The sequence below is a fragment of the Bos indicus x Bos taurus genome, chromosome 9 (genome assembly GCF_003369695.1).
Source record: "Bos indicus x Bos taurus breed Angus x Brahman F1 hybrid chromosome 9, Bos_hybrid_MaternalHap_v2.0, whole genome shotgun sequence".
NCBI classification, from domain to species: Eukaryota; Metazoa; Chordata; class Mammalia; order Artiodactyla; family Bovidae; genus Bos; species Bos indicus x Bos taurus.
Genome location: NC_040084.1, coordinates 25,462,642 through 25,475,486, shown reverse-complemented (window position 1 = coordinate 25,475,486; position 12,845 = coordinate 25,462,642). Strand labels below are relative to the sequence as shown.

Below are 12,845 nucleotides of genomic sequence, written 5' to 3'. Positions count from 1 at the left end.
ATCTCTAATTACTCCCTTAATAATTCAAATTTAGATGCAGGCTACTGGAGAATCATTCAGGGCATTTCAAGGGTATGAATCACTTGTGAAAGTATACATAATTCTTACCTGATGGCCGAGAGTAACGAAACTGGAAAACTTGTGACTTAATTTGTTCATATTAAGTGTTGCAGCCACACTGCGTTAAATTCTGCATTTTCTCTGAAATCAAGATTATAATTAGCCGTTCCCCCCAGGAGTCTTGGCTCAATGTATGTCCTGCTGCTAAACCTACCGGTTACAGGCAATCATGTACCTGAGGTCCTTTTTGTTAATAGCAGGTGAAGGAAAAGCCAGAATATCATTTTTCTTGGTTTACCTGGCTTCTCTGTTTCAGATCATCACGGTCGAGGAGGCAAAACGCAGGAAGAGCACGTGCAGCTACTACGAAGATGAGGACGAGGCCGCCCTGCCGACCCTGCAGCCCCACAGCGCACTTCTGGAGAACATGCACATCGAGCAGGTGGGTTCTCCCTGGGGATGATGGTAGGGGCCTTCCAGACCTTGAAACCATTTGCTCTTCTCACTTGGGGTGGAGAGTGAGTCCAGTTTTAAAGGAAAACCCCAGCAGCCTGACCAAGGCCCCCTGTTTCAGAAAGACAGTGTCCCTGCCACCCTCTTGGGAGAAGGAGGACTTGGCCAGACACCTTACATCCATTTCCCGAGATCTGAGCAAAAAACCATTTCTTGTCTTCAGAATAATGTTTAAAGTGTCCTATTTTAGTCCTAACATATTTTAAAAGGATCATTTATCTCAGAGTTCCAATGGTTTTAATTGATCAGGCTCAGTAAACGTCACATAGCAAGTAGACTTAACTTGCTTTATGAAAACCATCTATTACTACTAGGAAAAACTTCCCTTTCTCTTAGTTTTGTTTGTTTGGTTTAGTTTCTATTTCCTGAGCATCTCTTAATTCCATTTTCATGAAATTCTATATGTTTGAGGTTGAACTTTAGGAAGGGACCTCTTGTACTTCCCCCATCAATCTTCTTAGAAACTGAAATTCAGAGACCTTAAAGAATCACCAAGTTCAAGTCCCTCAATTTATAAAAGCGTCTGTGATGGCCCGTAAAGCTGAGTGACTTGACCAAGCAGTTACAGAGACAGAGTTCATGCTGATTCTAGAACTATGCCAAGCATTCTGAGGACTTCAACAATTTACATAGCCTCCATTGTTTGTATTTTTTAAAAGATATGCATTATTGATATTTATGACAGCTACTGTGCTAAGTCACTTCAGTCGTGTGCAACCCTATGGACTGTGACCCTCCAGGCTTCTCTGTTCATGGTATTCTCTAGGCGAGAATACTGGAGTGGGTTGCCATGCCCTCCTCTAGGGGATCTTCCCAACCCAGGGATCAAACCTGCATCTCTTATGTCTTCTGCATTGCCAAGTGTGTTCTTTACCACTAGCACCGCTTGGGAAGCCCCATGACAGCCAAAATCAAGGTAAATATTAAAGTTAGTGAAAAATACAAGTGCAAGGAGGACAAACTGTCTGATTACTGGCATAAAATACCCATGCTTTCTTGTGCTCAGTTTGGTGAGACTCTTCAGTTGTCAGTAACAGCTCTGAGCCTTGGCAAGTTTAGAAAGATCAGCTGGTAAAATACTCAGTGAAAGAAAGGTTGAAGTGTACAGAAGACAGCACGAGTCTAATTCATACCTCTTAATCAAGCTTGGTGCTCTATCTTCAAATGTACAGTGGCACAGTAACCCTTCAGTATCATCCCTGAGAGGGAATACATGCTCTGGGGAGCATCCCTGCCAAGGTAAACAGTGTCAGGCAATGATGGTTTTGCCTTCTCAGTTTACAGTGGCAATATTTGCTCGAGTAAATGGGAACAATGTGGAAAGTCATGTGATTTTTGAGTTTGAGCCACAGGCATCTGTTTGGTGCTACAAGTTCATGCGTGATGATTTTCAGGCAGCCTGTAATATTTACATCTCCATCCTTGGATTCACAGCTGGCCCGACGCCTTCCAGCAAGGGTGCAGGGCTATCCATGGAGACTCGCGTACAGCACGCTAGAGCATGGGACCAGCTTGAAAACTCTCTACCGGAAGTCAGCAGCACTAGACAGTCCTGTACTATTGGTCATCAAAGATATGGATAATCAGGTGAGGCTTGTTCCTCTTATAGAGAAACATTTTTTCAATGAAGTTTCTCAAACCTATGCGACAGGAGAGAGACGGACACAATGAACTCGATCAGCCAGACCGCGCAGTTAGCAGGATTTTGCCACAGACACTTGGTTCTTTTCTTTCCTGAAGAATTGAAGTAAATCCCCAATTATTATGTTGTTTTACCCATATTTACTTCAGAGTGCATCTCTAAAAAAGAAAATGGAGCATGTCTCCAAGTACAGTCACATCATTTTTCCCTGTTCTCATCATAGAGTAGGAAGCTACAGGGATATCCTGCAAGCTAAAACTGGAGACGGTGGAAGAATTCAAGTCCAGATTTGGAGATAGCTGTGGAAAGAAGTTTCAGTGCCATCCCAGAACTCTTTTCAGGTGGCTGAGGTCGTGCCCACCAACCTTGTATGCGTAGCTCCTGAGATGGAGAGCCGCTTAGGCACATGATGTGTTGTGCCTTACGGGCCCAGTTGTTACGAAACAGGAGAAAATGCCCTGGGCCATTGCTTATTACACTTTCATCTCTCTCACTTTCATCTCTGTTTCATCCCTCTTGGTCTTGGAGGCCCTGATGAAATCTGTTAATAGATATTACTCCCATCTACCCTACACTAATAATTCTTGGCTCAGTCAGCTGGGAGTTTGGGTGGAATCTGTCCAGGTTTCTTTTCTATACCATCTAGACTGACTTCTGCATTACAAAAGGAAGAAATCTTTCAAGTCTGCTTTTTCATCTTTCAAGACCATTTCAATTTGGTCTGTATTATAGCAAGAAGAAATTTCTTTGCTCTTTTAAGATGTAGGTATCATTATTCTCTATTTCTGGCATTTGGAAGCTGAGTTTACTTGACAACCATTTATTTATGCATCCATTCAGAAAATGCATGAGTGTCTGTTAGGTGTGGGGCACTATTAAACATTGAGGAGCTTGCTGAGAAGCCATATAATTAGGATCAGTTTAGGGGAAATAGATTTTTGCTGCCATAATCTGTCTTGGGAAAAATGAGTGATGGTGGTGCTAAAGGCACTGTCTGTCTCGACTGTGATCTTTCCTGTGAGTAGGTTACAGTATAATTATAGATTAAGAGTTGTGGGGAATGGTTTAGCTATTATCACTGTTACTACTGTTATTTACAGATTGAGAACACTTTATTTAATCATAGTCCAAGCTGAATAGTAGAGAGAGGCAAGGTAAAAAAAAATTAAATAACAACAACAAAGATTTAAAATGGAATTTACTTGGAGATTTAGTGAAATGTTTTCAAAGTTAGGTGCTACGTTTTAGATGAGATGGGGCTAGATAGTGTTAGACCATACACAAACCTGCACTGTACGTATAGATTAGTTCTCCTGTTAAGTTACTAATAGATAGCAAACTTGTTAGGAAATCTGTTGGCCTCACAGAGCAGGTTTTGGTGATGCATGGTTTTACTCAGCTTCCTATCAGAAGGTATGTAAAGGAGGCCTGCCTATTCCTGAAGATTACACTATTTGTCTCTGAGGTGTTATCTTACTGAAGGCATTTGTGTTATTTGAAGGCAGCTGGACACTAACTCTGCTTTCCCCATTCCATCTACCCCCAAGGCAAGGGTGCAGCTCCACTGTGTTTGGGAACATGATAGCACAACATCTGTACATTTATCTGGAAATGAACCATATACAATTCTAATATAAAAGCATTATATATGCAGACTGGCAGGCATGAGGAGTTCTACAGAACCAATCCCCAGTGAAACAGCCATTACTGATGGGAATTATAAAAACAATAATCACTTAGTCTCTGGATATTGTCCTAAGGGCATACGGCAAGTGAAAATTCAGTTAAAGAATATCTGGTAAATCTCGGCAATAACAGTGAGATTCTGTGGCACTTGTTGCCGACCCCCCTTCCCCCCGACCCCAGTCACTGTTCAGACACAGGCTTCGTTCTGGGCATGCTTGGACAAGAAGATGAGGATCCATCAACCCAAGCTCCCAGGCAGGTCCTCAGAATTTCTTATCCCCTACCCACCAGCCATGAAATTAAAAGACACTTACTCCTTGGAAGGAAAGTTATGACCAACCTAGATAGCATATTCAAAAGCAGAGACATTACTTTGCCAAGAAAGGTCCATCTAGTCAAGGCTATGCTTTTTCCTCTGGTCATGTATGGATGTGAGAGTTGGACTGTGAAGAAGGCTGAGCGCCGAAGAATTGATGCTTTTGAACTGTGGTGTTGGAGAAGACTCTTGAGAGTCCCTTGGACTGCAAGGAGATCCAACTAGTCCGTTCTGAAGGAGATCAGCCCTGGGATTTCTTTGGAAAGAATGATGCTAAAGCTGAAACTCCAGTACTTTGGCCACCTCATGCAAAGAGTTGACTCATTGGAAAAGACTCTGATGCTGGGAGGGATTGGGGCCAGGAGGAGAAGGGGACGACAGTGAATGAGATGGCTGGATGGCATCACTGACTCGATGGACGTGAGTCTGAGTGAAGTCCGGGAGTTGGTGATGGACAGGGAGGCCTGGCGTGCTGCGATTCATGGGGTCGCAAAGAGTTGGACACGACTGAGCAACTGAACTGAACTGAACCCACCATTCAGCTTCAGAGGCTGAATTGCAGGCAAGGGCGGCCTAGAGGTAGGGGGCGCTCTTCCCCTTACCGGCCCCTTCTCGGAGGACGGTTGGTCTACTTTCAGCGCCGCAGGCTGAGAATACAGGGGTCTCTACTGCCCTTTCTTCAGCACAGAGCAGAAGTTACACGTAAGAGAAGGGAGCCAAGACCAGTCACTACTGCCCCTGCCCAGCACTCTGCTCATAAAACAGGATTGTGCCTTTAAGAAAAGCGAACCACTATCCACCTCCCAGCTCCAAAGCCGAGTCCCTAGCTCCCAGCTCCAGGTGAATGGGCAGACCATAAAACATAACAGTTCATATAACCCTGTATACGAGACAGCAAAAGAGACACTGATGTATAGAACAGTCTTTTGGACTCTGTGGGAGAGGGAGAGGGTGGGATGATTTGGGAGAATGGCATTGAAACATGTATAATATCATATATGAAACGAGTGGCCAGTCCAGGTTCGATGCAGGATACTGGATGCTTGGGGCTGATGCACTGGGACGACCCAGAGGGATGGTACGGGGAGGGAGGAGAGAGGAGAGTTCAGGATGGGGAACACAAGTATACCTGTGGTGGATTCATGTTGATATATGGCAAAACCAATACAATATTGTAGAGTTGAAAAAGAAAAAAAACAAAACATACAGTTCAGAAGCTTTCCCCAAAAGACCTGACATTATTTAGAAAAACGTGGGGGGAGTTTAAGCTAAAGGGAAGTCTAGAAAACAATAAAAATTTGGTGGTAAACAATTAAGAGGAGGCTAGGAGAAGGCAATGGCACCCCACTCCAGTGCTCTTGCCTGGAAAATCCCATGGACGGAGGAGCCTGGTAGGCTGCAGTCCGTGAGGTCGTGCAGAGTCGGACATGACTGAGCAACTTCACTTTGACTTTTCACTTTCATGCATTCGAGAAGGAAATGGCAGCCAACTCCAGTATTCTTGCCTGGAGAATCCCGGGGATGGGGGAGACTGGTGGGCTGCCATCTATGGGGTCGCTCAGAGTCAGACACGACTGAAGTGACTTAGCAGCAGCAGCAGCAGCTCCATGAAGGAAGCAGACTAAGCTATAGACCTTCTAGAGAGAACCAGGGCGAGAGACAGCTGAGGAGAGCCTTCCTGGAGTCAGGATAAATTACATAGACTGGCCAAGGAAACTACTGTGGCAAAGGGGCCTAAATATAATTGAGTGAGAATTACCATGGAGTAATTTATACCACAAGGCACTGTGGAAAATAATAGAGCAATCATCAGGTAACAGAGTCTGATTTATACTAACTTATTCCAGTGAGGTATAGAAATGTTACTCCTATATTGTTCTATTACATCTTTCCACTTTCTATAGTAATTTTGGGTATAACATTGATATATATATTACAAAGTCAACAATAAAGTGTTATTTATATAGTTGTGTAATTTTTATCTACTAAGAAAGCTGAGAGAAGGAGAGCAATTATGCGTTTATAGGTTTTGTCATATTAACCTTCCTTTTACCACTTCTGGCTATCTTCCTCCCCCTCCCTGGATTCCTTTGTTCTATTATTATCAAATATATTAAATTTTTAGATGCTGTAGACCCAACAATACAATTATGTACATATTATATAACTTATTTCTAAATAAACTAATATAAAAAATAAAATGAATGTTTTCTTACATAACCATAATGCTGTATATCCAAAAAATTAACAGTCATTTCTTAGTATCATCCTATCTCCAGTGCTTAAACAAATTTCTATGATTGCTAAGAAAATTTGTTACTGATTTTTCTTTGTTCTTAGCAGCTCTATGGAGAGATTTTGGTATGAGGAACAGGGGTTAGAAAGTTTTGAGACTTCTACTCTGCCTAATTTTTAGTATTTCAAGGAGCTAGGAACTGAAGCAGAGATTCCATGATGATAATAATCAGATTTAAATTATTTTGAAAAATTATAAGACATTTTCCAGATAGACTCCATTTGAAGCTTTGTTTCTCAAGTGGAATTTGGAGAAGATATATCAGAATCACCTAGGGACTGTTCCAGAATATGTATGCTCGTTTTTACCAGTCTTCACCCCTCCAAGTACTGGTTGGGACCTGAGGAGGATAAGAGGCTGAAGCAGTGGGATGGTCATTCTGAAAACACTGCTCCTTCCAACCCCAACAAGGAAAAATAGACAAAATCATTGATTCGGATACATCTAAACCACCTTGAAAGCCCATAGTATTATGGAATTGTTACTTTTTTCTTTAAAATCATTTTGAACTGAGTATTGGATCAGTCACGTCAAGGATGCAGTTCTGTTAAGCATATTGAAAACTCATTTTTATGAATTAAGGGAGAGGAAAATTTATTTTCTCTGGGGAAATATCTGACCATGATTCTACTTATAAAACACGTCAGAGACAGGCTCTCACTCTCTCAACCACTCATTTCTGTCAGCAAGATGTATGTTGTAGTTGTTTAATGTTCCAGTCTGTGACCTGTATTCACTAGAAGACTTTTTTCTCTACAGTGGACTTTGGAAGTCTTTTTAAATTGAAGCAATTGCTGACCTTTGACCGATAAGTTCTCTGAGCCCCTTGGGTACTAATAAGAACCAGGGACATTTTATTTGTTGATTGGTGGTCTTTTTTACTTAGAAACTCTGACTTAGTAATGCTCTTCATAATAATCTTGCTGAAAGAGATATAATGAGACCTCAGAATAGGATTATGCTAAAATATTTCAGAAGGGCTTTCTTTGAGAGGTTTGTGTTCAAAAGCTGCTAACATTTCTGTTTTCTTTTGACAGATCTTTGGAGCATATGCGACTCATCCTTTCAAGTTCAGTGATCACTATTATGGCACAGGCGAAACTTTTCTCTACACATTTAGCCCCCATTTCAAGGTACCTATATGGAAGGAATACTGACGGCCTAGTGTCGTGGTGTCAGGGGGGTGGCTGGGGCTAGATGTCGGGGGCTGTGGTTGGAGCGGTAGATGGTCCCATCCCATAACCTCACTTGGCCTCACTCTAGCCTGCTCAGCACTTCATGACCACAGCACAGAAACCCGCTTGGTTCCCTTCCTGGGCCTTGGGAACTTTTGCATGAACTTCTGAGATCCAGGGTGGAATTGCAGGTCAGAACCAACATGTGTGCGAGAGATCTTTCCTGCCTTGTAACCCCTTCGGAGAGCTCATCCTGGTGTGGGAAAGGTCTAGCTAGAAGTCAGGAGCTTCCTCAGCCTGTGGGTGGTCCCCTCCCTCTTTGCTAATTCTCCAGATTGAAATGTCTGATCTCTCTGTCTTGTGTTTCTACCTAAGGTCTTTAAGTGGAGTGGAGAAAACTCATACTTTATCAATGGAGACATAAGTTCTTTGGAACTTGGTGGTGGAGGGTAAGGTTTTTGTTGTTATTTACTATTTAACCAGAGTGGGTCTGTTTTAATCCAGGTAACTGAAACTTTGGTGTCAGCTGATTGTAGTTAGTCCATGTGTAGTTAGTCGATTATTTAGGACAGTGTGGTCTAACACATGACACTAAGAATCGAAGATAAAATGACTTATTTATGTGTCCAAATGAGGGACCACCTGAAAGACAGGTCATATAAATGAAATACAGGAAATGTTTTATAAGCAGTTTAGGGTTTTGACTATAGCATAAAAGAAAGAAGTTGGGACAAGGGAGGATGGAAAGCGTCTACATAAAATTGAGATGTTTTCACCATTTTGCTTTTTTAACCTTTTTAGGGGACGATTTGGCTTATGGTTAGATGCCGACTTATACCATGGACGAAGCAACTCCTGCAGCACTTTTAATAATGATATTCTTTCCAAAAAGGAAGACTTCATAGTTCAAGACCTCGAGGTATGGACATTCGAGTGAAATTTAGACTGCCTTAAAATAGAACATTTAAAAAGACTGGGTTCGGTCAGCCCTGCTAAAGCTAGCTGGAAGACGAAGCCCCAGCTCAGACTGCCTCATCCCATCATAGTGCTTTCTTTCTGCCATCATCTCAGAGCGCAATTACATTGCAGAGAGATTCTGAAAGGTACATGTGGAAGGCAGACGATGAAGAAAGAATTTGAAGTTCGGATCGTTGAAAGACTTTATACTCTCACTTTCTTCAAACCCATAGAGTGAGGAGTCAGAATATTTATAGATGTGAGTTGAATGCAATTTTTATTTTTGGTAACTGTGAAAAAGAAAATACTGTAGAAGTATATACATTCCTTGTATATTTATCAACATAATTTTCATTACCAAAATGTACAGCATACTATTGTTTGCCATTGAAAAGTTTAGTCTCATTTAGAAAAATTGAAAGTGCACAGCACTTAAAGGGAATATATGATTTTTTAAAACTGTTTTATTTATTATTTCTAGTATATTATTTGAAATGTGTTGGCAATTTTTTTCTTTTAATGTGTCAAATCTTGAAGTAAAGAAATGCATACATTTTGTGCTGTTTTGGCAACAAATCCATTTGATTTATATAGTTTTATATTAAATTTTTTTTGCCCTGATTGTTTAGGGTGATCTGTATATGTATGTGCTGCTTAATGTCCATATATATACACACACATATATATATACACAAACACAATTCTGAATTTTTAAAAACTCATAATCAATGTTTATTGATTTGACTGTTGTAGGCCATCTTTCCATTTTGTCATTGAAAAGGTACATTTTTAGTTATTTACCCTGAACATAATTGTGTAAAGAAGAATAAGCCATTTCTCACAGTCATAAATTGACATTTACAGTAATGTATACTTTTATGATCCTGGATTTAGAACCCTGCTGTTGAAAAGAAATGTTTTGCTTCTTATAAAATCTCTTGTGTTAGTAACAGAAATTGTATTTTTATTGGATTTTTTGCATAATTTTCCCCAAGTTTTTACATTAACAGGCCTCTGTTTTAAATGAGACTGAATGTTTTAATTTCTGTATATTTTATATCAAATGAAAAGTGTCCATTATCCCAATTGTCTTGGTTTCTACACTCTTTTATTTGAAAAAAATTAAATGCAAAGAAATGCATTTATACCACAATTGGAATAAAAAGTAAAAAGCAGTTTTTAAATATCAACTCACTTTCATATCATTAAACACTCTTTTATGAAAGTTAATAATAAAACCTTGTTAAAATTTTAACAAATATTATTGATTGTCAAACTTTTACAAAAGCCAAAGACTGCTAATGGAAAAAAATGTCAAGTAATAGCCAAAGCTGAGAAAGTTGTCTGTCATCAATTACATTTCCAGTGATCTTTGAAAGGAAAAATTAATAGAAAGTAGTAGTTGATAAACCTGCATTTTAAACATGTAAACAGTGCTTAGAATGTTGGCTTTAAGCTGGCGGAATACTTCCTCTAGCTTATTCTCTTACTTTAGACTATTTATAAAAGAGAACAAACAAATTGCTATGTGGCCTCCTGTCAGATCAACAATTATTTTACTCCACTCACATCCCATACAAGTTTCTTTGAATGCTATAAAATCTTAAATCTGTAGCCTGGGTGTACTTTCACCCAAGTTCTATTGCAAACTCGTCATTAACAACTTATCAGCAGTTGAACCTTATTAATCTGCTTGTTATATAATGTGCCTGTGTGAGATTCCAGGAATGTCTCAGTATGATCACGTTTACCATTTATGCCATTTGCAACCATATGCTATTAACAAAATGGTCATTTTGCATATAGTTCACTCTTACCTAGTTTAGTCCATGATATTATACTTGTGAGAGCATATTCAGATGCTGTGTTCTCTATTTAAAACAGTATTGTCCAATCAGACATGCGTGGCCCTTCATTTATGGATACTGAGTGTATGTAATGCAGTGCTAGCCCAATATTTTCAATAAAGGAATTCATGCATTCAATGTGATTTTCTTTCCTGAGGATTCATTCAGCAAGTATTTATTGCATGCTAAAGCGCTCACTTGCGTGAGAGGATGGTGAAATAACCAAGACTAAATAAGTAAGGTTGAGTGCTCATGTTTTTATTGCTACCTTGGAAATTCCCTCTTTGTTCCCCGTACCTACACTCCTATTCAGTTCATGAAAGCTGCTCCTGTTACACTTACTAGAGACAACTCCTGGCTCTGTTGCTAGTTTCTCTGTTCTTAATACTAGTTGTTCTTTGAATAGTGACTTTCTTTTTAATATCTCTCTCTTGACCTACTTCCTAACTTCCATGAGAGACACCTGACCCTCTGATCAATTTTCTTTAACATCCTGTCTCCTAGCCCCTGAAGATGAAGACTTCAGACAGTGTTCTTTCCTTCCCAGTTCCTCAGTTCATGAGGCTACATCAAAAGACGTAGATGGGAGAGGGCAGCCAAATGTCTCACCACTGTTGAAAGTGACTTAGATACACCCTCATGTGACAAACCACCAGGGAAATCCTGAACTCTTGTGAGAGGTATTATCAGCCTTCATTTGATTTCCCTTTCCTTAAATCCTTTTAAAGTTTGAGAGGCATATGAAACAGGACTAATAAAAGAAATACTTTCCTTTTGAGGAAGGCATTAAGAATCTCTTAAACCAGAAAAGAAAGCTGAGGTTCACCTTCTTAAGATGCCTAACCTATTTTTAGCATTATAATCAGATGAAGAAAGGTAAGGCGGTCAGAAACCAAAGGAAGTTCCAGAAACTAAATAGCCATACTCGGCCTTTGTGCAAGTATCAAAAGTACCTTTGTGCACTGCCTCCTGCCCAGTCCGGTCACACACTCCTCATTCAGGGTAAGCCCTAACCTTTTAACATCCTCCTACCTACTTGCCTATGACCCGTGTCCACAGTGATCTGTCAACAGAACGTTATCTTTACTGAAAAAAATTGGGCTTTACAGTTCACACCCAAATCTAAAATCATACTGCCTCCACCCTTCTATCAATCCTTCAGATATCTAGTGGTTCAGAATAAAAACTAGATAGAATCTCCCTGGTGTGGCCAATCAAGCATCCAAATGATGTTTTTTGATAGACTATTTTTTGAGACCTATTTATTTTCTAGATCAGTGCTGTTCAACAGAACATTCTACTCCAATCGAACTGTTCCCTGAATTTCCATTGTCCTTTATGGTAGCCACTAGCTACCACACTACTGTTAAACACTTGAAATGTGACTTGGATGACTGAGGAGCTGAATTTTTTAAATTTTTTATTAATTTCATTTAATTAATCTTAAAATATTTAAATCTAGCCACATATGGTTAGTGGCTGCCATGTTGAACAGCACAGCTCGGGATCAAGATTTGGCAAAACCAGATCATATGTTATCAGCAATGAACTCAACCTGTTACTCCATCACCAGAAGGGAACCTTTAGTTCTAAGTACTTTGATCTGTCCCGGCCATTATGGATCTTCACAAAACTGCTGCTGCTGCTGCTAAGTCGCTTCAGTCGTGTCCGACTCTGTGCGACCCCATAGACAGCAGCCCACCAAGTTCCCCCGTCCCTGGGATTCTCCAGGCAAGAACACTGGAGTGGGTTGCCATTTCCTTCTCCAATGCATGAAAGTGAAAAGTGAAAGTGAAGTCGCTCAGTCGTGTCCGACTCTTCACGACCCCATGGACTGCAGCCTACCAGGCTCCTCCATCCATGGGATTTTCCAGGCAAGAGTACTGGAGTGGGGTGCCATTGCCTTCACAAAACTAGGTACCACCTAAAGGAATAGTGTGTTTCATTGTTTAGGTGGTCTGCTAATAAAATAATCAGAAGGTTCACTTACCTGAGAGTCTTTTCACACTGAAAACCTAGATCTCTATAGGATAAATGATGCTCATCTTTGAGGAAAAAATAATTTTAAAAAACCTCTCCCAGTGCCCAGACCTTGTCTTAAATAAATTTCCTCCTTGGCCATCTGTATGTGTTTTGCTCCTATCCTGGGTATTCTTGTGCCCATGGCAGTCCCATAGGATGACATATCCCTCACCAGGCACCCATCCACAATGCACAATGAACCACAGGAAGGGAAAAACATTTATTTCTTACACAAAGTTGTGCATCCAGCTTCAGAATCCTCAAGGAACAATGAATCACCCAAAATGCCTCAAACAGTTCTGCTCAACGACTGGTCTTCCTTATTGAACTG

General features: G+C 40.4%; 1 protein-coding gene across 6 annotated transcripts in view; it reads left to right on the top strand.

Moving 5' to 3' along the window:
• NCOA7 (nuclear receptor coactivator 7) overlaps positions 1 to 10,635 on the top strand; it is a 161,732-nt gene extending 151,097 nt beyond the window's left edge. For all 6 annotated transcript variants that reach the window (XM_027551062.1, XM_027551064.1, XM_027551065.1 and 3 more), the window contains 5 exons: positions 377 to 502; positions 2,008 to 2,160; positions 7,551 to 7,646; positions 8,064 to 8,137; positions 8,490 to 10,635. In XM_027551062.1, coding sequence (XP_027406863.1) covers positions 377 to 502; positions 2,008 to 2,160; positions 7,551 to 7,646; positions 8,064 to 8,137; positions 8,490 to 8,625 — 585 coding nt within the window. In that variant the 3' untranslated portion in view covers positions 8,626 to 10,635. The remainder of the gene's footprint in view (positions 1 to 376; positions 503 to 2,007; positions 2,161 to 7,550; positions 7,647 to 8,063; positions 8,138 to 8,489) is intronic.
• Positions 10,636 to 12,845: the final 2,210 nt, after the last annotated feature.